At 36.4% G+C, this 24,902-nt stretch overlaps 1 protein-coding gene across 13 annotated transcripts in view; it reads left to right on the plus strand.

Moving 5' to 3' along the window:
- Nucleotides 1-24,902, plus strand: part of WDR47 (WD repeat domain 47) — a 67,917-nt gene that overhangs the window by 27,419 nt on the left and 15,596 nt on the right. For 6 of the 13 annotated variants that reach the window (XM_041747326.1, XM_041747327.1, XM_041747323.1 and 3 more), the window contains 7 exons: nucleotides 70-175; nucleotides 1,537-2,339; nucleotides 7,344-7,470; nucleotides 12,348-12,526; nucleotides 15,736-15,993; nucleotides 22,646-22,721; nucleotides 24,457-24,614. In XM_041747326.1, the coding sequence (XP_041603260.1) occupies nucleotides 70-175; nucleotides 1,537-2,339; nucleotides 7,344-7,470; nucleotides 12,348-12,526; nucleotides 15,736-15,993; nucleotides 22,646-22,721; nucleotides 24,457-24,614 (1,707 nt within the window). Of the gene's footprint in view, nucleotides 1-67; nucleotides 176-1,536; nucleotides 2,340-7,343; nucleotides 7,471-12,347; nucleotides 12,527-15,735; nucleotides 15,994-22,645; nucleotides 22,722-24,456; nucleotides 24,615-24,902 lie in introns of all 13 variants that reach the window. The other 7 variants (XM_041747331.1, XM_041747333.1, XM_041747330.1 and 4 more) reach the window with 5 other exon arrangements.

The raw sequence follows: 24,902 nt of genomic DNA on the forward strand, positions 1-24,902 counted from the left end.
TGCTGAGCCACCCGGGCTTCCCATAACTCAGCTTTTTAATTTTAACATTTCATATTTTATTTTTTACAGGTTTCGTTATATTATCCTGAAGCAGAAGTTTTTAGAAGCTCTATGTGTTAACAATGCAATGTCAGCAGAAGATGAGCCCCAGCATGTAAGATTTTTATTCCTGAAGGTTTGCGCCATAGTCTTGTTTCAGTCATAAGTATTTTATACACTAAAAAGATCAGTATCATGAGTTTTCAAAATTTTGAGGTGGGAATTGGATAAGATTTACTCTTTTGCAGCTGTAGTACTTTCAATCTGTAATGCTTCTAAACTTGTTCCAAGATTTAGGCAAATATGATAAATGAATGGCTGACTGGAGAGTGTACATTCCTGTTTAAGGTGATTTAGATTGTAATAGATGTTTGAGTCAAAGATGCTACATTGTGCTGCTTTCTTATCCCAGAATTGGATTATGTTTCCTTTCTCTTTCTGTTTTTCAGTTTTCATTGATCCAGAGGTGTTTTTTCCTCCCAAGTTTTTATTTAAATTCCAATTAGTTGTTATACTGTATAACATAATTTCAGATATAGAATCCAATGATTCATCACTTATTTACAGTATCCAGTGCTCAGCACAACAGAAGTGGTTTTTGATAAAATCTTTATGCCTTTATGACAAATTAAATTTAATGATATAAAGAATCTTTTAAAACATTTCTTTCTTTCTTTCTTTGAGAAAGAGCAAGCATGAGCCAGGGAGGGTCATAGGGAGAGCAAGGAGGAGAGGCAGACTCCCCTCTGAGTGGGGAGCCTGCCACAGGGCTCAATCCCACAGTTCTGAGATCATGACCTGAACCAAAGTCAGACGCGTAATTGACTGAGCCACCCAGGCACCGCATGAAGGGTTTTTTTGATTAGAAAATTTTTTTTTAAGTTTTAATAATAGTACTGTTACATCTAAACCAAGGAAACTTATTAAGTGTTAGTAAGTGTTCATTGAAATAAACTCAAAAGATATTACAGTGAGGAGTTTCATGTATACTAGAGAAATGTTTGCTAGATAATGATGTTTAAATGTGGGAAGAACTCTAGAGTGTAAGTCAAAAGACCTAATTTTTTTTTTTAAGATTTTATTTATTTATTCATGAGAGACACAGAGAGAGGGAGAGGCAGAGACATAGGCAGAGGGAGAAGCAGGGTCCATGCAGGGAACCCGATGAGCGACTTGATCCCAAGACCACAGGATTATGAGCTGAGTCAAATCAGAGCTCAACCATTGAGCCACTCAGGTGCCCTTAGAACACTATTTTTGTAGTTAGAACTTAATTTACTAATTAAATTATTTAATATTTTTATTTTAGTAGTGAAAAGCATTTTGATTCCTGATTTGAAAGTTATCTTGCATATTATACAAATATTCTGTGACACTAGAGTTTATCCTTTTGCAGTTGAATAGTTTGTAAAGTATCTTTGTAAATGAATAAAATACTCTTGTTTTCATATCTCACAGAATCTCTGTTTATAGTGATCACTTAAATTTTTCTTACAGCTGGAATTTACCATGCAAGAAGCTGTGCAGTGTTTGCATGCCTTAGAAGAGTATTGTCCTTCTAAAGATGATTATAGCAAGCTCTGTTTGCTTTTGACTTTGCCTCGTCTGACCAATCATGCCGAATTTAAGGACTGGAATCCGAGCACTGCACGAGTTCACTGTTTTGAAGAGGCTTGTGTTATGGTTGCAGAATTCATCCCTGCTGATAGGAAGCTAAGTGAGGCTGGTTTTAAAGCAAGTAACAATCGTTTATTTCAGCTTGTAATGAAGGGCCTGCTTTATGAATGCTGTGTAGAATTTTGTCAAAGTAAAGCAACTGGAGAAGAAATTACAGAAAGTGAAGTACTTCTTGGCATTGACCTTTTGTGTGGTAATGGTTGTGATGACTTGGATCTGAGTTTATTGTCATGGCTTCAGAATCTCCCATCTTCTGTCTTCTCTTGTGCTTTTGAACAGAAAATGCTTAATATTCATGTTGACAAACTTCTGAAACCTACAAAAGCTGCATATGCTGATCTCTTGACTCCCCTTATCAGCAAACTTTCTCCCTATCCATCATCTCCAATGAGAAGGCCTCAATCAGCTGATGCCTATATGACCCGCTCTCTGAATCCTGCTTTAGATGGCCTCACTTGTGGACTAACCAGTCATGATAAGAGAATCTCAGACCTTGGAAACAAAACTTCTCCAATGTCACACTCCTTTGCTAACTTCCATTATCCAGGTGTGCAAAATCTTAGTAGAAGTCTCATGCTTGAGAATACAGAATGTCACAGTATTTATGAAGAATCCCCTGAACGGTAAGTATTTACTCATAAAAATTAGAAAATATTCGCAAGTGTGAGATTGTGTATATTTAATGTTCAAGTCCATTTATTGTTCTTATTTATTTATTTATTTTTAGAGAAGGAGGAATAGGGAGGGGCAGAGGGAGAGAAAATCCCAAGCACACCCAGCACAGAGTTTGATGTGGGGTTCAGTCACACAATCCTGAAATCATAATCTGAGCTGAAATCAAGAATCCAGTGCTTAACCCACTAAGCCACCCAGGTGCCCCTGTTTAAGTCTCTTTAGTTGAAAGTCAGTCCTTAAATTTTACAAAGCATTTCTAAAATTTTGATAATTAAAATTATCAGGGAGAATCTTTATATCCTATTATTCTTTTGCTGGTTATTAAGGCAATACATGAACATTGAAGAAATTTTGGAAAATATAGAAGTGTGAATATGAGAATTAAAATCCCACATAATCTCACATATAGACGACAAGTCTTTTTTCTATGAATACATTTTTTAAAATTGGGACTATAATATATATATATTCCTTATCATAGGACAGCAGATTATGTCCCCTTTTTTTTTCTATAAACAATACTGAACACGTGAAAAGTACTGAATAGTAAATAGTATTGAATGTACATAAAAATATCTGGTTATTTTCACTCTGTTTTTTCTAGTAACTCTTTTTTTTTTTTTTTTTTTAAAGATTCCATTTATTTATTCATGAGAGATACAGAGAGGCAGAAACACAGGCAGAGGGAGAAGCAGGCTCCACAGGGAGCCCGAAGTGGGTCTCAATCCTGGGTCTCCAGGATCACATCCCGGGCTGAAGGCGGCGCCAAACTGCTGAGCCATCCAGGCTGCCCCATGTTTTTTCTAGTAACTCTTTTTTTTTTTTTTTTTAATAAATTTATTTTTTATTGGTGTTCAATTTGTCAACATACAGAATAACACCCAGTGCTCATCCCGTCAAGTGCCCACCACCTAGTCACCCCCACCCCACCCAACTCCCCTTCCACCAGCCCTAGTTTGTTTCCCAGAGTTAGGAGTCTTTCATGTTCTGTCTCCCTTTCTGATATTTCCCACTTATTTTTTCTAGTAACTTTTAATAAACATGAAAGAAATAAGTGTTAAAGCCATCACTCAGTTTTTCTTTTAAACCTGGCATGAGGGATCCCTGGGTGGCGCAGCGATTTAGCGCCTGCCTTTGGCCCAGGGTGCGATCCTGGAGACCCGGGATCGAATCCCACGTCGGGCTCCCGGTGCATGGAGCCTGCTTCTCCCTCTGCCTATGTCTCTGCCTCTCTCTCTCTCTCACTGTGTGCCTATCATAAATAAATAAAAAAATAAAAATAAAAAATAAACCTGGCATGAAAGAATAATTTCCTGATTAGCAGTTCTTTATTTCAAGAGTTAGAAACTTTCCTGCCTCACTTTTCCAGGAAAAGCACTGGGACATATAGTTGGTTTCCTATACTCAGATTGATACTCTGAAGTATTACTATTGACTGCAAAAATTTATTGAAAGAACACAAAAACTAAACCTTATTCATATAAGATAGTTAGAGGTATTCTTTATTGAGGAGAAGGGAGCACTGGACTTGGAATTTCTTTTTCCAATTAAAGTCAGAAGAAATCTTTAGTTAAGACATAAGAAATCCAAGATAAATACATATGGAATCATTTTCTTTTTTTTTTTTTTTTGGAATCATTTTCTATTAAGTTGCTATAGGATTATAGAGGAGGGGATTGTGATATCTTCTTTAATATTCCTTAAAGAGAAAGGAGGATTTTAGGATGTTAAGTGAGGAGACTTCCTAAAGCCTAGGGTGTCTACGGCCATACCACCCTGAATGCTCCTGATCTCGTCTAAAGCCTAGGGTGACTTCTTAAGGCATCTTATTGCTCTACTTGAAAGATAGAGATAATATCTAGTCATGAAGATGGATGAATATAACAATATAGGAGCATCCTGTTATCTAAATCCCAAAGGAATAGAGAGTCTTGAGCATCAGTAGAAACTATCTTTTTATTTATTTATTTATTTATTTATTTATTTATTTATTCATTTATTTATTTATGATAGTCACAGAGAGAGAGAGAGAGAGGCAGAGACACAGGCAGAGGGAGAAGCAGGCTCCATGCACTGGGAGCCCGATGTGGGATTCGATCTCGGGTCTCCAGGATCGCGTCCCGGGCCAAAGGCAGGCGCCAAACTGCTGCGCCACCCAGGGATCCCCAGTAGAAACTATCTTAAACTTTTCTTGGACTTTCCAATCTCTAAAGAAAATTTTCAGTGTTTAGGATGTTAAGCTTTAGTTCTGGGGAACTGCTGATATTCTGAATACATAAGATGATCAGAACTTCTTGGTCAGTATAATGAGTGACATGTTTGGACTTGTACACCAGTGAGATTGTCTTTATAAAGAAGGAGAACATAAAAATCCAGCCAGATATGACTCTACATTTGCTGTTGGCAATGAAAAGAAAGTAGTAGAAATTGAGGAATGACTGGATAAAGATGGAAAAAAGTGGAAGATAAGTTACTAGATTACAGGATAAGCAGAGAGGTAAAAAGTGACCTATCAAAAAGTGAGTAATACATGTGTAATTAGCTGAGCAGTAGCAGTATCCCAGAAAACAATTGTCATGCTTGTGAAATTGGAAAAATTATGAGACAAAGCAGTGTGAAATAATGAATAGAATGTGATCTTTGGAGTCAGACTTGGGCTTGAATAATAGCTTTGCCATTTATCAGTTGTGTGACCTTGAGACAGTTCCTTAATTTCTTTGAGCCTAAATGACCACCTCTGTAAAATAGGGTGTTGTCTTGTGAAGTGAGACAAAGCTCTTAGCAGAGTGGCAAGTATGTAAATGGTGCTTAGTAAATATAAATTTCTCCCCTTCTGAGTGTCACACTCCTGGTCATGACATTATGTCAAAAGGGCTGCTAATAGCATGCTATGGGAGAGCTGTTGTGCTGTGGATAAAGTATAAAAATTTACTTTGGAAAAAGGTAACTTTGTCTTTAAAAATATTTTAGGTGTAATGTTAAAATATTGGGAAGTTTAATTAGATCAATTATGTTGAAGATGCCACATGAAGAAACCTCTTATTTGTGGTAATTCATGTTTGAAGTCCATATTTGTTTAAAAATATTTGAGTGTCTACTCTGTGCTAGCACCATGCTGCATCCAGGTATAGTGATTGGGTTACTATGGTGAACAAGAAAAATTAAAACATAAAAGAAAGGTTTATAGGAAAGTGTGTAGTGTTTTGCAAAGATAGCTTTTCACTCAAACATAAACTCAAAAAAGGAAGAAAAACGAGTTGAAATATATAAACTTTGGCTATTCAGTGTAATGATCTCAAAATTGAATGCCAAAAAAAAAAAAAAATTCTCAGAAATGGGTCTGCATTGGATTTGGAGCCTGAAGATCTGGATTCAAATTCTAGTTTTATTTACTGGCTATATTATTTAGGAAAATCCCTTTGTTCCTCATCTGTGAAATGGGAGTAACAATCTATTTCACAAGTTACTGTGCAAGTTAAATAAGATAATGCATGTGGAAATGGTATATAATTTGCAAAATTGAATGTTACCTTATGAAGGTCATTTTATTCTATATACAGTTAATAACTTAAAAAATCTGTCTTGTGGACATTAAATGGGACCTCTTGTTATTATTAGGTTACAGCACTGAATGGTAGCTGAAAGTTTTTCCTAAATCTTTTACTTCCTCCTCTGAGTATATGTCTGATTATGTATGTTGAGAAAGCTCCTAACTTACCAATTAGAAAGCTCCTAATCAGTGGTGCCTTTGTGAAGATGACTATTTAGCTCTGCTTCCTGAACCCTAGACCTGTAGTTTGTTATGTCTTACATACTTCTGCCTGGAGAGGCCATTAAGAAGCCATCTCATAATCCAGTTCCTTCAAGGCAAAGATCGTTTTACTTTTGTACATATTCCCACGGTGCCTTGTGCCAATAAGTAATCCATATTTGTCTGTGGTATTTTGGATGATGTTAGTTTTTAAAATTTTGAACGAGTTACTATGGAAAGAAGAAATATTAGGAACAACCTGATAGAATATATTAAGCTTACTAATTCGTATACATTAAAAATATTGGAAAGGGGGGCAGCCCCGGTGGCGCAGGGGTTTAGCGCCGCCTGCAGCCCAGGGTGTGATACTGGGGACCCGGGATCGAGTCCCACGTCGGGCTCCTTGCATGGAGCCTGCTTCTCCCTCTGCCTGTGTTTCTGCCTCTCTCTCTCTCTGTGTTTCATGAATAAATAAAATCTTAAAAAAATATATTGGAAAGGTGTATGTTTGGCTTTTATGTTAAGTGCAAATAAACCAACGACAGTCTTTTTTTTTTTTTTTTTATTAAGATTCTGTTTATTCATGAGAGACACAGAAAAGACAGAGACACAGGTAGAGGGAGAAGCAGGTTCCATGCCAGGAGCTCGATGTAGGACTGGATCCTGGGACCCCAAGATCATACCCTAGGCCTAAGGCAGGCGCTAAACCACTGAGCCACCCAGGGATCCCCTAAAGACAGTCTTTTAATAAAATTTTAACAATTCTTAGAATTTTGTTGAAACCTATTGGAGGGAAAAAATTAATGTTCAGATAACAAAATCACAGATTAAGATACATAAAGAGAATTCAGGCTTTAGGTCATCGAGCTTTTTATTCAATTCAATTTATAGATGAAGCTGAGCAACAGAGGATGTAAGGGATTTTCCCAAGACCACACATCTTGTTTTAAACTGGAGCCCCTACCCTCCTTACTTAATAATCCAGTGCACTTCTGTGATAAGCGTATTCTATTTGTTTAAAAAATCCTTACATAGTAAGGAGAAAGAAAAAGGAAAGGAGAAAGGAAAATTTAAAAATCTATTTTGTGCATATTTGATAAACATTTAGACTAAATATTCATTGTGTTAAGTAAAATTTCTCTAAAATATATTTTCCTTCACCCCAACCTCTTCCTATTTGTTTTTTGTATCTTTCTGGAAGAAGTGATACACCTGTTGAGGCACAGCGGCCTATAAGCAGTGAAATCCTGGGCCAGAGTTCAGTTTCAGAAAAAGAGTCTGCAAATGGAACACAGAATCCAGGACCAGCTAAGCAAGAAAAAAATGAGGTAATGTTTAATATACCTAGTGTCTTTTAGAATTATTCTCTTTGAAAGAAGTAATAGCATTTGCTTGGGTAGAACGTAAAAGGAATTTTCCGACATTTGGGAGTAAGAGCATATCTAGACTTTCTTATTAATTGTCATTTTCTCTCTTCCCTTAAGGATATGGTATTTTTAGTTGTCGTGTATTTTATAGCACAGGTGAACTTATTAACAATCAGAAATACCACAGTTTACATTAATCGTACGTTTCAGGACTCAAGTAATTGAACTCACATTAAATGTGGATAGTGTGTATTTTTAAGATATATCCTCTATATTTTACTACTTAGATTTAATGAACAAGAAATTATGACATGTATAATATAAAATGCTTTTATCCAAATCTTTAGAGTTCCAAATTATTTTTCTCTGGTGTTTTGGAAAAGAAATTGTATTATGAAGGAGAGTATAAATTTTATCTTATATGGTATGCCACTTAGAAGAGATGAAGAGGCTTAATAAGTTTATTTTTTATTTTTATTTTTTAAATTTTATTTATTTATTTATGAGAGACACAGAGAGAAGCAGAGGCATAGGCACAGGGAGAAGCAGGCTCCTTGTGGGGAGCCCGATGTGGGACTTGATCCCGGACACCGGAATCACACCCTGAGCTCAGGCAGATGCTTAACCACTAAGCCACCCAGGCGTCCCATTTAATAAATGTAAACATTTTTTTATGTTTTCAACTAAATATTAAGAATGAGGTACAAAAATTACTATTAAAAATACATATGGGGACACCTGGGTGGCTCAGTGGTTAAGCGTCTGCCTTCAGCTCAGGGCATGATCCTGGAGACCCAGGATCGAGTCCCACATTAGGCTCCCTGCAGGGAGCCTGCCTCTCCCTCTGCCTGTGTCTCTGCCTATTTCTCGGTGTCTCTCATGAATAAATAAATAAAATCTTAAAAAAAATAAAAATAAATAAAAATACATATGAATATGCACCAAACAACAGAACCCCCAAATCTATGAAGCAAACGTTGGCAAACTTGAAGGGAGAAATAATAGTTGGAGACCTCAGTACCATTTACAGTAATGGGTAGAACATCTAAACAGAAGATCAAAAGGATACAGAGTACTTGAACCTACTCTAAACTAACTAGACCTAACAAACATCTATAGAACATTCCAACAATATTGTTGTTTTGGAAGATGCACCTTTTTTTTTTTTTTTTTAACCCAGTAGTACCTGTATTAGTCTTTTTATTTTTTTATTTTTTTTAAAGATTTTATTTGAGAGAAAGAGTGTGCATGAATGGGGGGCGGGGCGGAAGGACAAGCAGACTCCCCACTGAGCAGGGAGCCTGATGCAGGGCTGGATCCCAGGACCCAAGATCATGGCCTGAGCTGGAGTAGACATTTAACTGACTGAGCCATCGAGGTGCCTCTGTATCAGTGTTTTTAGAAGTTGTTTTCTTAGACACCTTAGATGGGTGTTAGTATTTCAAGTGCTGGTAACTTTGTGTTGGGAATATGTGAAATACTAACAATATGTGAATACAAATATATAAATAAAGTGATACTAACAAGAAAAAAAGAACACTCCAACAATAGGAAAATACACATTCTTCTCAAGTGCATATGCAGCATTCTTCAGGATAGAGCATATGTTAGGACCCAGAAAAAATCTCAAATAATTATAAAAGATTGAAGTCCAGATTGAAAAGGAAGAGTAAAGCTATCTTTATTTATAGATGACATGCTCCTATTTATAGAAAATCCCAAAGAATACATAAGAAAGCTACTAGAGCTTACAAACAAGTTCAGAAAAGTTGCAGGGTGCAAGAATAATACATAAAAGTTGGTTGTGTTTCTCCACTGCCAGCAATGAACAATTTGAACAGGAAATTAATAAAACAATTCCAGGGGTGCCTAGGTGGCTCAGTCGGTTAAGTGTCTGCTTTCAGCTTGGGTCATGATCCCAGGGTCCTGGGATCAAGCCCCAAGTCAGGATCCCTTCTCAGCGGACAGCCTCTCTCTCTCTCTCTCTCCCCCTCTCCCCCCCCCCAATAAATAAATAAATAAATAAATAAATAAATAAATAAATAAAATCTTTTAAAAAGTAAAACAATTCCACTTATAATAGCTTATAAGAAGATAAAATACTTGGGAATAAATTAAACCAACAAGGTGAAAAATTTGTACATTGAAATCTGTAAAACATTGCTGAAGGAAGTTTTAAGATCAAAAGAAATGGGAAGATACCCTGTGGTCACAGATAGGGAGATTTAATATTGTTAAGATGTCAGTACTAACTAGTATGATCTACAGATTCCATGTAATTCCTATAAAAATTTCACAGCCTTTTTTGCAGCAATGGAAAAGCCAGTACTCAAATTCACATGGAAATGTAATATGTCCTGAATAGCCAAAACAATTTTGAAAAAAAAAAAAAAAAACGAAGTTGAAGTACTCATACATAGTTCATGATTTCAAAGCTACAAAGCTACAGTAGCTATAAAAGCTATAGTAATTAGACCTGTTCAGTACTCTCATAAGACTACAAGTATAGCCCAGTGGACTACATTTGAAAGACCAGAGGTAGTCCCATATATCTGTGGCTAATTGACTTTTGGCATAAGGTGCCAGGTCTATTCAATGGAGAAAGAATAGTTTTTTCAATAGATGATGATGGATCAACTGAATTTCCACATGGAAAGGAATGAAGTTGGATCTCTACCTCACATAATGTACAAAAATTAACTAAAAACAGATCAACTACTATATTATAGGAACTCAGTATAAAACTCTTAGAAGAAAACATAAGGGCAAATCTTCATGATCTTGGATTTTATAATGTGTTCTTAGATATGATAGCAAAAGCTTGAGTAACAAACATAAAAATTGGTAAATTGAATTTCTCAAAATTAAAAACTTGTGCATCAAAGGACTTTATCAAGAAAGTGAAAAGATGGTGAGCAGAATGGGAAAAGTATTTGACAATTATATATCTGATAAGGGTTTAATATCTAGAATATATAAAGAACTACAACTGAACAAAAAAACAGTCTGACTTAGAAAAAAAGAGTTGAATAGACATTTCTGCAAAGAATATATTCAAATGGCCAATAGGCACATGAAAAGATGCTTAGTACCAGTAGTCATTAGTGAAAGGCAAATCAAAACCACAATGAAATATAGCTTCACAACTGCTAGGATAGTTAAAACTGTGGAAAATAATAAGTGTTGGTGGGGAAGTGAAGTCTAAACCCTCATACATTGTTGATTTGAATGTAAAATAGTGCACTATGGATTGGTGGTACCTTAAATAGCTAAAAATAGCTAAATATACAATTACCATATATCCCAGCAATTCCACTCTAAAGCATTGAAAACAAGGACTCACACAGACATCTATACATCCATGTTCATAGCAGCATTATTCACAGTGGTCAAAAGGTAGATATAACCCCAGTGTGCACCCACAGATTAATGGGTAAGTAGAAGTGGCATGCATATTCATTAAATGGAATGTTGTTCAGCCACAAAAAGGAATGAAATTCTGACCTATGCTAGAACACAGATGAACTTTGAAAACATCATGCTGAGTGAAATAAGCCAGACAGAAAAGGACAAGTATATAATTCCGCTTATATCAAATATCTAAGATTGGTGAAGTTTTGGAGAAGGTAGAACAGAGGTTACCAGGAGCTCAGGGGAGGGAGAAGTAGTAAGTTACTGCTTAACGGTTACACAGGCACTCTGTAGGTTGGCAAAAAATTTTGGAAAGAGTGGTGATAATTGCACAATGTTGTGAGTATAATTAATGCCACTGAGTTGTACTCATAAAAATGATTAAAGTGAAATTTTCTATTTTACCAACAATAAAAAATTTAAAAGGACACATAATTTTGTCTCCGAGTTATTGCTGTAAGTCATGAAATAGAGGAGGATTGCTGTTATTTCCTGGAAAAGGAGAGACAGCGTTAGCTTTAGTTAGCTATATTAGACGCTTCATTAAGCTTATTATCAGTGTGGGCCAATTTTAGACATGAATGACCTGTTCCAGGGGCACCCCAGTTCACATGATCCATGTTATATGACTTCCAGGTTGTCAGAAAAGTCTTTCTGTGCCAATATTGGAATTTACTAAATATGTATGTCCTGTAAGTTTGGGTGCTATATAGTTCTTTTAGAAGAACAAAATAGGAGTGTTGAGATTAAGTTTACTACCCATGTATCCCACTTTCTTGTGAAAGGCCATTTGAAACCTGAATTAAAGTTGTATTTGAGGAAAATTTTTAAAAAAGATTTTATTTATTTATCCATGAGAGACACAGAGAGAGGCAGAGACATAGGCAGAGGGAGAAGCAGGTTCCATGCAGGGAGCCCGATGTGGGATTTGATCCCAGGACTCCAGGATCACGCCCTGAGCTGAAGGCAGACTGACACTCAACAGTTGAGCCACCCAGGTGTCCCTGAAGAAAATTTTTAAAGTTTCTCTCTAGAGTAACCTAGTAAACAAGCTTAAATTGTTGGACAGAGTTAATATTGTGTTTATTAAATATTAATGTAGCCTTTCAGTATTTTTTCAAGAGCTATACATCTAATTCCGTGACCTTATGACCACTATAATTTGTATATTTTGGGTTAGTCAGAAATCCAGGATGACCATTCATTTTGGTCTTGCTATAGAATAAAGCAAATTAACTGATCTATTTGACTTTGAAAACTCATGGATACTATGTTATTATTCAAAGAACAACATATTAAGTGTTTTGTAATTGTTAAATATAGCTACTTGCATATTTCATCCAGTGTTTATAGAAGTTACTGTTGGGTAGAGACATATATTTAATCATAGTCTGCTCAAACATATTACTTTTTCTAATATTTTTCAGCTTCGAGATTCAACAGAACAGTTTCAAGAATATTATAGGCAAAGATTACGCTATCAACAGCATTTAGAACAGAAAGAGCAACAGCGACAGATATACCAACAAATGCTGCTTGAGGGAGGTGTGAATCAGGAAGATGGTCCTGATCAGCAGCAGAATCTTACGGAACAATTCCTTAATAGGTATGTCTTTCAAACACATTTTAAAACATAAGGAATCATTTCAGAGCTATTGAAAGCATACAATGACTGCTACTTTCTATATATAATTTGAAATTTTAAAGTGTTTTAAGTGTTTCAAGTAACAGAGAAATATCTTCCTTTCACAGCATCCTCAGGGTTATCTAATTTTGTTCTTCTCTTTAAACCTTTTTTCACTTCTAAGCAAGGAGAGCAGAAATACAGTGGTTCGGCTCATAACTGGAAGGACAGCCAGGTGGATTCAGCTGCCCCAAGGTAGCTGAGATCCTAGAAGTCCTAGTTACTTAGTTTCTTTTTGCTTGTTTTCTCATCTACTTCATAGAATAGCAGTGAAGATGAAATGAGTTAATGTATGCAAAGTGCTTAGAATAGTACCGGGCATATAGTAAGCACTATATTAAGTGTTCACTATCGTTTTTATTGTTATATGGGGTTCTTGAACTTTCAGAAGTCAATATTAAAATTATTCATTCTAATAATTTCTGCCAGGACAATATGCATTTACATTGTTCATAATTATAGGAGGTGTGTGAATATATAGATAGATAGTAGTGTGTCTTTTTAAAAATCAATAAACTAGAGGGCAGCCCCGGTGGCACAGCGGTTTAGCGCCGCCTGCAGCCCAGGGCGTGATCCTGGGGACCCTGGATCGAGTCCCATGTCGGGCTCTCTGCATGGAGCCTGCTTCTCCCTCTGCCTGTGTCTCTGCCCCTTATTCTCTCTCTGTGTTTCAATGAATAAATAAATAAAATATTTTAAAAAAATCAATAAACTAGAATATGTATATTTAAATGAGCAAAGGTTGTTGGAAGATTAAATGAGTTATATATAAAAAATTACTTAGAAGAATTCCTAGCATATAGGAAATGTACCATAAATGTAGGTTATTATTGTGATTATGATTAGGTAATGCAGTAGTGACTGTCAGTTCTTTACTTGGTTCAATAACATTGGAAGTAATCTACTTGATACTCTGAGGGTTGTGCAAGTCATCAAGCCTAAAATTGATTCAATCTTCAAGCCTTCACACAAGGAATGTTTATAGTGGTAATCTAAAGAATCTGAGTAGGCTTCCAAACCTTGCATTTGGGGATCATTTGCTTACCACCTCTGATAAGTCAGTAGCTTATCAAAATTATCTTATTTTGATGAACTGTCATTTCTGATTTTTGGATATCTTCTTCATATCCATTAGGTCATGATTGCAGTTGGTTTTCCTCACCATTTTATTTTTCAGATAGCTAGCATTAAATCAGAAGATAAAGTGGCAAGGTTCTGTGATCCTAATAGTGGTAAGGGACGTACCTCCACAGAAAAAAGAGTTAAGCTGTTCAAGATGGTTTATCCTTTAAAAAAAAAAAAAAAAAAAAGATGGTTTATCTTTCCTTTAAAGACAGTTATAAATAGAAATCAAGTTACTTCGTGTTATTTAGCTTTTGTAAATTAGTTTCATATAAATTCTCCCTGTTATCTTAATTCTCATCTATTGTTTTCTAACCCTTTAATATAATGATTTTATTCAGTCCTTTTTTCCTAGGCCCTTGGTTTCATATATCTGAGCCAGTATCAGGACTTTAAAGTACCTAATGCCAATGGACAAATTGGATAGAAAAAGAATCTACAAAATAAAATATCCTTTCTCCCTCTGTTTTATTTTTTCAAATCATTCTAGCAACTAAGCTAGAATGTTTTGAGATTTAAATTTTGTATCTTTTTCCAAGAGTCATAGAAAGAAGAAAAGTCATATTACATAATCTTATTGAAAAAAATCAAATAAAGTATGATAGAATTTTTGTTAACAGTACTGTATTATTTATACATCTTGATATATTGTTTCTGTCAATTCTAGTAATCATCACCACTGATTTGGCACTTAGTAGAAGCATATTCTGCTCCATCCTCCCCACTTTTAGAGAATCAAAATGATGTCAGCTTTTAGACTCTTTATACTTAGCATTTTCCAAATTGACTTGACCTCAGACTCATTCTTTATTGGGAGCATTTCACAGGATTCATAGAACACAATTTTGGGAAATGCAGCTTAGTTTAAAATTTTAACATAAATATTTAATAATGGCTTCCATTTCTTTTTAGTAATATTGAACTGCTCTTTTAAAGTCTTTCCTAAGCCCTGAGTATACATGCACGTGCTCACGCACACATACACACACACACCTTCTAATGTTTAATGTAGGAAAACTAGAAACTACAATAAACCACAACACTTCTTGGTAATAATACCACTGTGTACTCTCTCATGTTGAATCTAGGCTGTAGAAAGTGATACTGGGCCAGTTCTGGGTCTAAGTTTTAACAGAGCTTGTCAGCTTCCCTTTTGTGCTGTGTGGAGCTCTGAGTCCAACAAAAGAAGTCAGTCTGTCCTGATACAGGAAGACTTGTGATGAGGGAAAGACCTTGAGGCTAACTTGTTTTGCTTCCTGTTTTATCTCCTTAGTGCCTAGATCATAGTCTTCGTAGAATGAATGAATGTGTGAGTAATAGGATGCCACTTGACTTTGTCCCATCATGGCCTGCTCTAATCATACATTTCTTAGTTGATATGATATTACTAGAGAAATGAAACGAAAATGGCATGTTTTGTCTTGGTGAGAAGTTTTGGTAGTGGTGATATTTTTGTTGACTATTTTGGGAAATTAAGTTTTAAATTGAAAATTAAAACAAAGTTATACTGGAGAAGAAATATGTTTTTAAAAATGTTTTTATGGTAAAAGGTGCTTTTATGCCTATATCCTACAGTGACATACTGTAGGAAAATTTGAAATTTTTTTTCAGTATCATGGTTATATCTTAAGCCAGTGATGGTAATTTTTAGTACTGAACTTACCATTTACATACTATATGTGCATTAATTTACCTTTTCAAATTTGAAATCTTCTATATATATTTTTAAAGATTTTATTTATTTATTTGAGGTAGCGCATGAGAGAGAGAGAGAGAGAGAGAGAGCATGAACTGAGGGGAGGGGAGGGGCAGAGGAAGAAGCAGAAGAAGCAGGCTCCCCACTGACAGGGAGCCCAAAGAGAGGTGAGGTCAATCCCAGGACCCTGAGATCATGACCTGAGCCAGAGGCAGATGCTTAACCAACTGAGCCACCCAGGCACCCATTTTCTATGTGTTAAGAATGTGATTAAGTTTTCATTTTAATGTAATTGCATTGTTTTATTTTACAGGTCCATTCAAAAGCTTGGTGAATTAAATATTGGAATGGATAGCCTTGGTAATGAGGTATCAGCACTCAACCAACAATGTAATGGGAGCAAAAACAATGGATCTAATAATAATTCTCTAACGAATTTTGTTACACCACCCCAAGACTCTAGTCAGAGAATAACACATGATGCTTCAAATATTCACACAAGCACCCCTTCTAATCCTGGATCAACAAATCACATACCTTTTCTTGAGGAATCACCTTCTGGAAATCAAATGTAAGTACTTTAATTTGTAAAACCTGGAAATATTAACATCCTATTAATGAATGGAAACCTAGAAAGTTGAACTTCTCTTTGGAACCTTGCAAAAAAGTTATTGGAGCCCATTACATACCAAATCTTTTTCTAATCTGTCTTTTCTGTCTTTATATTCTTTTCTACTACTTCTAAATTTCTTAGTAGCCTTTGTTCTCCTATTTTTATTTTTTTATCTTTTCTTTTAAAGATTCATTTTATTAATTTTTTTTAAAAGATTTTATTTATTTATTCATGAGAGACACACCGAGAGAGAGGCAGAGACACAAGCAGAGGGAGAAGCAGGCTCCATGCAGGGAGCCCAACGTGGGACTCAATCCCAGGTCTCCAGAATCAGGCCTTGGGCTGAAGGCGGCGCTAAACCGCTGAGCCCCCCAGGCTGCCTAGATTTATTTATTTTAGAGAGAGGGTTCTCCTTATTTTTTTTTTTTTAAGATTTATTTATTTATTCATGAGAGATACAGAGAGAGAGAGGCAGAGACACAGGCAGAGGAGAAGCAGGCTCCATGTAGGAAGCACAATTAAGGACTTAATCCTGGAACCCTGGGATCACGACCTGAGCCAAAGGCAGAGGCTCAACTGCTGAGCCAGCCAGGTGTCCCCGAGTTCTCCTATTCTTATTTTTGCTTTCTTACTACCACCAAGACAATTCTATTTTTTTATAAGTTGTCATAAGAGATTTTACGGTTTTATCTTCTCCCTGATTTTTTTTTTGACCATTGATACCTTTCAGCAAATAATATATTTTTTTAAAGACTTTATTTTTTCATAGAGACACACCGAGAGAGAGGCAGAGACACAAGCAGAGGGAGAAGCAGGCACCATGCAGAGAGCCTGACATAGGACTCGATCCAGGGTTTCCAGGATCATGCCCTGGGCTGCAGGCGGCGCTAAACCGGCGCTAAACCGCTGTGCCACCGGGGCTGCCCAGCAAATAATATTTTTAATTCACAGACTTTGAGAGCGCAAGATGTTTTGTAACATTTTGGGATGATTGCAGCAAGAAAGTCTTGGCAACTCTGGCAGTTATAGCAACTGAAGACCTCTTGCATATTTATATTTTCACTAATCAGGGAAGTTTTTTTTTTTTAAAGATTTTATTTATTTATTAGAGAAAGAGTACAAGCAGGGGGAGCAGCAGGCTGAAGGGGAGGGAGAAGCAGTCTCCCTACTGAGCAGAGAGCCCCATCCACATTGGGCTTGATTCCAGGATCCTGGGATCACGCCCTGAGCTAAAGGCAGACACTTAACCAACTGAGCCACCCAGGCACTCCTCAGGGAAGATTTTTTATTTTGCTATGATTAGTAAACAAGTGTTAATATATGCAATAGGCATAGTTAAAGAGCACTTTCTTCATCTATTCTTTTTCTTAAGTTTTTAATCACCCAGTGTTCATTCTCACAAGTGTACTCCTTAATCTCCATCACCTATTTCACCCTCCCCTCAACCCATAACCATCAGTTTGTTCTCTATAGGTAAGAGTCTGTTTCTTTGTCTTTTCCCCCCCTTTGTTTGTTTGCTTTGTTTCTAAAATTCCACATAAGAGTTTCTTCATCTAACTTAACATTAAACCTTTGAGAGTGCATAACTTGCTTCTGGCCTTTGGATGCTTACAGAAATTAGCTTTATAAATTTTGTATCAAAAATTATAGTTTTATATTTAAGAGCTTAAGTTTATCTTTTTTTTTTTTTTTTTTAACTGTGATAGTAACAGAGAGAGAGAGAGAGGCAGAGACACAGGCAGAGGGAGAAGCAGGCTCCATGCACGGGAGCCGATGTGATTGATCCAGGCTCCAGTGGCCCGGAAGGCAGGCGCCAACGCTGCGTCATCCCGGGGTCCCATGTATCTAATACTACTTTCCTTATTATAGTTTCTATAACTGTATTTTTGCACTCCCAAAACTAGAACTCAAATTTTAAAATTGATTTTTTTTAATAAAGTACTAAATGAAAAACAAAAAAAATAAATAAAAAAAAATAAAGTCACATAAATGAAACAGCACTTCAAAACTATCTTACCCATCTTTGTCTATGATTTCTATTTCTGTCATTTTTAACCCACTTAGCTATTTCTTGTGCTATATATCTCCACATTTCTGAATAACACGCTTCTGTTACTATTTTTATTATGTCCATTCCCTACCAATTTTAGACTTAGCTACCATACTCTTCACCCACAATACATTCACATTGTCTATTCTTTCTTTCCAATATGTATCATTTTGTTTAAATCAGTATTCAGTGTTAACATTACAATGGCCATGTAAATGTTACTTATATCTGAATTGTGTAATATAATATGATTATGTTTCCTTTTTATACAACTTTTGTTTTTCATGGAGACATTAATTGCCTCAGTTTTGGTGTGCGAACATGCTTAATTTTCTTAGTACCTCTCATTAAACACTCTGTTGATAGTTGTCTATTTTCCATTTTATCCCCCTTGGGAGACATTCTGCAGGATCACTCTTGCTTCACTTTATATTCATTACCTCTAGGCCATTTTATTCAGACGTGAGTTCTGAGACTTGCCTTCATTCTCCTTCTGGGAATTTCCTTTGTCTCCTCTCTGTATTGGATCTCTTGTTTTCAGGATCTCCTGTAGCTTCCTGAAAATGGGCACATTAGAGGTAAAATTTCTGAGACTTTCCATGTCTAAATATTTCCCATTTGATTTGTTAGTATAGCTGAGGATGGAAATCATTAGTTAGAGTTTCAAAGGAATTGCTACATGTTTCAGTGTTCTTATTAAGAAATCTGATGCCATTGTGACCAGATCCTCTCTATGAAGACTGCTGCTTTTTCCATCTGGAATTTTTTAGGACTTTCTTTTCCATGATGTTCTAAAAATTTCATGATATACATCAAAATAAGTTTCTTTTCCTTCTATCCTGCTAGGTAACAATGGGACCTTTTAGGCTAGAAACTTAAGTTCTTTGAACTTAAAAAAATATTTTTTAGTTAGCAATTTCCTCATCTCCATTTTATATTGGTTGTTTCCTACCATATTGTTATTTTCTAAGTTCCACCCAGTGCTGCTGCTAACCCCGTACTACCCAGGCCTCTGCCTTCCCACCCCCAGACCAGCCATTCCCTAGCCCTGGAAATACACCACATGTGAGAAGTCCCAGCCTGCTGGTAGGGGACAGGAGGGAGTGAGGATATGGGAGCCTTACAAGAACTGAGGCACCTGTAGGTCCTGCTCATCCCCCAGGTTCCCAGGGCAGAACTGGAACTAGGGCCCAGGGACAGCCACCGAGGCTGGGCCTGGGTCTCTCAGCCATTTGGCTTTGTTTCCCTGCCCCTCTGTTTACTTGTAAGTATGTCAGTCTATTCCTGGAAAGCTCATTACTATGGGCCCTGGTACCTTCCCGGTCTGTCCCATACCGTTAACCATAAACTGATCTCTTACTAAAAAAAAAAAAAAAAAAAAAAAAAGTTTTCCTTAAAAGAATTTTTTTTGTAGATCTCATTTTTGTTTCTTGGATTTCTTTTTTCCTCTTACATCTCTCAGAATTTAAATTTTTTTTGTAGGTTTTGTTTTCTGAAATATCTCTCTCTTTCCAAATCCCCCCTTTTTAAATATTTATTAATTTTTAAAGATTTTATTTATTTATTTATTCGTGAAAGACAGAGAGGCAGGCAGAGACATAGGCAGAGGGAGAAGCAGGCTCCATGCAGGAAGCCTGACATGGGACTTGATCCCGGGTCTTCAGGATCATGCCCTGAGCCAAAGGCAGATGCTTGACTGCTGAGCCACCCAGGCATCCCTAACTTTTTTTTTTTTAAATTTTTTTTTTATTTATTATTTATGATGGTCACAGAGAGAGAGAGAGAGAGAGAGAGAGAGGCAGAGACATAGGCAGAGGGAGAAGCAGGCTCCATGCACCGGGAGCCCGATGTGGGATTCGATCCCGGGTCTCCAGGATCGCGCCCTGGGCTAAAGGCAGGCGCCAAATCGCTGTGCCACCCAGGGATCCCCTAACTTTTTATTTAAATTACAGTTAGTTGGGATCCCTGGGTGGCTCAGCGGTTTAGCACCTGCCTTTGGCCCAGGGCCCGATCCTGGAGTCCCGGGATCAAGTCCCACATCAGGCTCCCGGCATGGAGCCTGCTTCTCCCTCCTCCTGTGTCTCTGCCTCTCTCTCTCTCTCTCTCTCTCTCTATGTCTATCATAAATAAATAAATCTTTTAAAAAATTACAGTTAGTTAACATACAGAATAATTTTAGTTTCAGTTGTATAATTTAGTGATTCAGCACTTACATGCAACACCTGGGGCTCATCATAGCAAGTGCCCCCCTTGATTCCCATCACCTATTTCATGCATCCCTCACCCACCTCCCCTCTGGTAACCATCAGTTTGTTCTTTATAGTTAAGAGTCTTTTCCTTGCTTTGCCTCACACTTTTTCTTCCCTTTGCTTGTTTTGTTTCTTAAATTCCACGTATGAGTGAAATCATGTGATATTTGTCTTTCTCTGACCTATTTCACTTAGCATCATACTCTCTAGCTCCATCCATGCCATTGCAAATGACAAGATCTCATTCTTTTTTATGGTTGAATAACATTCCATTGTGTGTGTATATACCACATTTTCTTTATCCATTCATCAATCAATGGACACCTGGGCTGCTTCCATAATTTGGCTATTGTAAATAATACTGCTGTAAACGTATCATTTTATATACATGTATCCCTTTGAATTAGTGTTTTTGTATTCTTTGGGTAAATGCCTATCAGTGCAATTGCTGTATTGTAGGGTAGTTCTATCTTTAACTTTTTGAGGAACCTCTATACTGTTTTCCAGAGTGGCTGCACAGTTTGCATTCCCACCAATAGTGCAAGGGGGTTCTCCTTTCTCTACAGCCTAGTCAACACCTGTTGTTTCTTGAGTTGTTGATTTTAGCCATTCTGACAGGTGTGAGGTGATATCTCATTGTAGTTTTAATTTGTTGTATTACAAAGCCATAGTGATCAAAACAGCATGGTACCAGCAAATAGACACATAGATCAATAGAATAGAATAGAAAACCTAAAAATGAACCCACAGCTATATAGTCAGTTAATTTTTGACAAAGCAGGAAAGATTAACCAATGGGAAAAGGACAGTCTCTTTAACATAGTGTCGGGAAGGTTGGATGGCAACATGCAAAAGAATGAAACTGGACCAGTTTCTTATACTATATGCAAAAATAAATAAAAAATGCATTAAAGACCTAAATGTGAGACAGGAAACCATTAAAATCCTAGAGGAGAACACAGGCAGCAACCTCTTTGATATCTCCTGTAGCAACCTCCTACTATATGTGTCTCCTGAGGTAAGAGAAACAAGAGCAAAAATAAACCATTGGGACTTCATCAAAATAAAAAGCTTCTGCACAGTCAAGGAAACAATCAACAAAACTAAAAAGGAACCTTTGGAATGGGAGAAGACCTTTGCAAAAGACATATCTGATAAAGGGTTAGCATCCAAAATATGTAAAGGACTTACAAAACTCAACATCCCAAAAACAAATATCCAGTTAAAAAATGGACAGAAGACATGCATATACATTTTTGCAAAGACATACAGATGGCCAACAAATACGTGAAAAATTGCTCAACATCACTCATTATCAGGGAAATACAAATCAAATTCCTTTTTCTGTTTTATTTTCTTTTTAAGATTTTACTTATTTATTTGAGAGAGAGCACATGCAGAGGGAAGGGCAGCAGAGGGAGAAGCAGACTCCCCATTGAGTGCAGAGTCTGACTCAGGCTTGATCCCAGGCTTGATCCCAAGTCTCTAAGATCATGACCTGATCCAAAGTCAGACACTTAACCAACTGAGCCACCCAGTTGCCCTGCTTTTTCTGTTTGTTTTAGTCTCTGGCTTTTATCTGGGAAGCTTTCTTCAAATATCTGGAAATCCTTACTATCTGTTAAGAGTGAGGTATAAAGGGAAAAAAAAGAATTGGAAGGAAGCCTATGTATATATATGGATTTGTCTACATGACAAAAAGTGATTAAGGGGAAACACTGTTTTATTGAAGACTCTCAACTGTCAGTTTCTATTAGTCTTTTCTCTTGGGCCAGATAATTTTCCTAAAGAGCAATCCAAGTTCCTGCCTGGGGTAACATTTAACCATAGCATCCAGGCTTCTAGAACTCAGCAGGTGAAAGCTACTTGACATCTTACTATAAAACTTGTGGACTGGGATCCCTGGGTGGCACAGCAGTTTGGCGCCTGCCTTTGGCCCAGGGCGCGATCCTGGAGACCCGGGATCGAATCCCACGTCGGGCTCCCAGTGCATGGAGCCTGCTTCTCCCTCTGCCTATGTCTCTGCCTCTCTTTCTCTCTCCGTGTGACTATCATAAATAAATTAAAAAAAAAAAAAAACTTGTGGACCTTAACTTCATCTCCTTTCCAGAATGGCTTCTCCCTCCTTACAACTGTGCTTGGCGTCACTGAATCCCAGAGCCTCTTAATAAATGGCATCAGAGAGTTACTTTGACTGGGGTCAGTGTGGGTCATTTGCCAAAAAAAAAAATCAATGTTAGAGATTGAAAGGATAAACTTAGTTTCTGTTTTATATTCAGAGTAAACTTTATTTGAATTTCTGTTCACACAGCTCATCAGAACATTCGGTCAGTAAGCCAGCTCTTGGAGATTCTTCAGGGAATCTGTCAAGATCAAGAGGGGAAGAGGTAATACTTTAAGGAAGGAGGTTTCATCATTATTTTTATTTATACTTGCAGATTTTGCTAAGAATTCTCAATTCATAGAAAGAACCATTTTTTAGAAATAATCATTATTTTTAATGATATTATTTGTCTCAAGGTAGTTGAGCTTTCACTGGGTAAGCGAAGAAGTTGTTTCAGAAAACATTTGAAAGTATTCATTTTAATGGCCTAGTAGCAATCTTGGCTCATGAGTTGAGCACTAGTCTCTGAACCCTATGGTTAATTTGTTCAGATATTATTGGTTTTTCCCTTGGGCTTCTCATCAGTGCAGCTCTTTTTTTTTTTTTTTTTTTTTGCTTTAGAACCAAACATCCTTCCCTAAACTTCAGCTTCATTCTATCTTATTTTCTTTAGTTCAAGTTTTACCCCATAAACAAAGCCATTATTTCAGATGGTTATAGAGCCAAATAGGTAACATAAACGAATGAAATTGACTATTGTGATAAGCACATAAAAATATTTGTCCTTTGCACAAAGAAATATACTTATCTAGTGCTTCCAGTTCTTTTGATTTTCAAGAAATTGTAGGAGTGTAGATTTTTATGTTGAATCGATTTTAAAAATAGCAAGAAGTTTTTTAAAAAATTTAAACACACCGAAGAACAACAAATAAAGTTGATTGGTGACTGCCACATCTGTTCCAAAGCAACCCTTAGTAATTATTATATTATGCTATAGGGCACTTAATTAGTCATTCCTCTCTATTTTTCTTTTATCTACCAATGCTGTTCATTTGGCAGTCACATTTCTTGTATGTGGGTTAATGGGAAATGTAGCATTTCTAATCAAATAATTTCAAATGAATAAGAATTCAGTTACATAAATTAGACATAGTATGATGTATCAGATTTCCCCCCAATTCCCCCATGAGGATGTATTTATTGTATGAATACATAAAAGTTTGTGTAGGGAGAGGCATAATCTCTTCATCGATGTAGTCACTGTGGGTCCTAGAGCTGAAGTCATTTGCCTTTGTGTGTGTACTTGACACTCATACTTCCCAAAGGCAGGATTTGGTTAGATCTATTGACCACACCAAGTCTTGAGGTCCCTGTTCCAGGTCCAGTCCATTGTCATGGTAGCATAGTAGTTTCCAATAGATTCTAATAGCAAGAGTCACAAAAATGTTTATATAGAACTTCTTCGACTTGCCTTTTTCAGAATAGGACAGACAGGTTGACAGTTTAAAATAAAAATGAGATTTAAATTAAATGGTCTGATTAAAATCACTTTTACAATTTTAAAAGGGTATTTTACAATTTCAGTTTGAAATATTAAAGTATTCACGGTAATGGTAAACTATCCCCCCCCCCCACCTAAGTGGGTTGAGTTATAGTCTTTTCTTCCTACTTTTAGAAACACAAATGACATTCTGTTAATTTTATAAGAATTATATATGTGAGCTATTTTTTTCTTGATAGTTAAAGATAAATATGAGAATGCATATTCTTATGTTTTGTCACAGTAAGCAAAGAAAAATGTGAACATTTATGAGTTCTCTGAACTTAGTTTAGCAATGGGCAGCAAAAAAGTAGAAAAACTGGGTTAACTTGAATTTGCCATTTAAAAGCATATGTGATTGTAGATAGTGAATGTAAAGTGAATAATAGAGTTAAAATGAGTTTAAAATGGGCTAAAGATGAATTTTTTCAAATTCATTTTTTTCATAGGATGACTTTTATATTTATTCTTTCTACAGGATGACAAATCAAAAAAGCAATTTGTTTGTATTAATACCCTAGAAGACACACAAGCTGTTAGAGCAGTAGCTTTTCATCCAGGTGGTGGCTTATATGCTGTAGGTTCAAATTCAAAAACTCTGAGAGTATGTGCCTATCCAGAAGTAATTGATCCAAGGTAAGGATAGATGGTTTGTACTGTCATTCTTGCTTTAGTTTTTAATTTAGCTATATTGGTTCCTTTTTCAGGATTGCCATTCAGTAGTGTTTCATTTTTATTTCTTTTCTTTTTATGAAGCTTTTAAACTTTTATTTTCAGTGCTTAAGAAATATACTTAAGAATCATTGGTTAATGTTGCGCGCGCTGTGGCAACACGATTAGGGTCCTGAGGATAAGGGGATGAGGAAAATAAAAGTAAAGAGATGGGGACAGGAGGGACACAGTGGATGATGTCCAAGTAGCATC

The sequence above is a fragment of the Vulpes lagopus genome, chromosome 3, assembly GCF_018345385.1.
Source record: "Vulpes lagopus strain Blue_001 chromosome 3, ASM1834538v1, whole genome shotgun sequence".
Lineage (NCBI taxonomy): Eukaryota > Metazoa > Chordata > Mammalia > Carnivora > Canidae > Vulpes > Vulpes lagopus.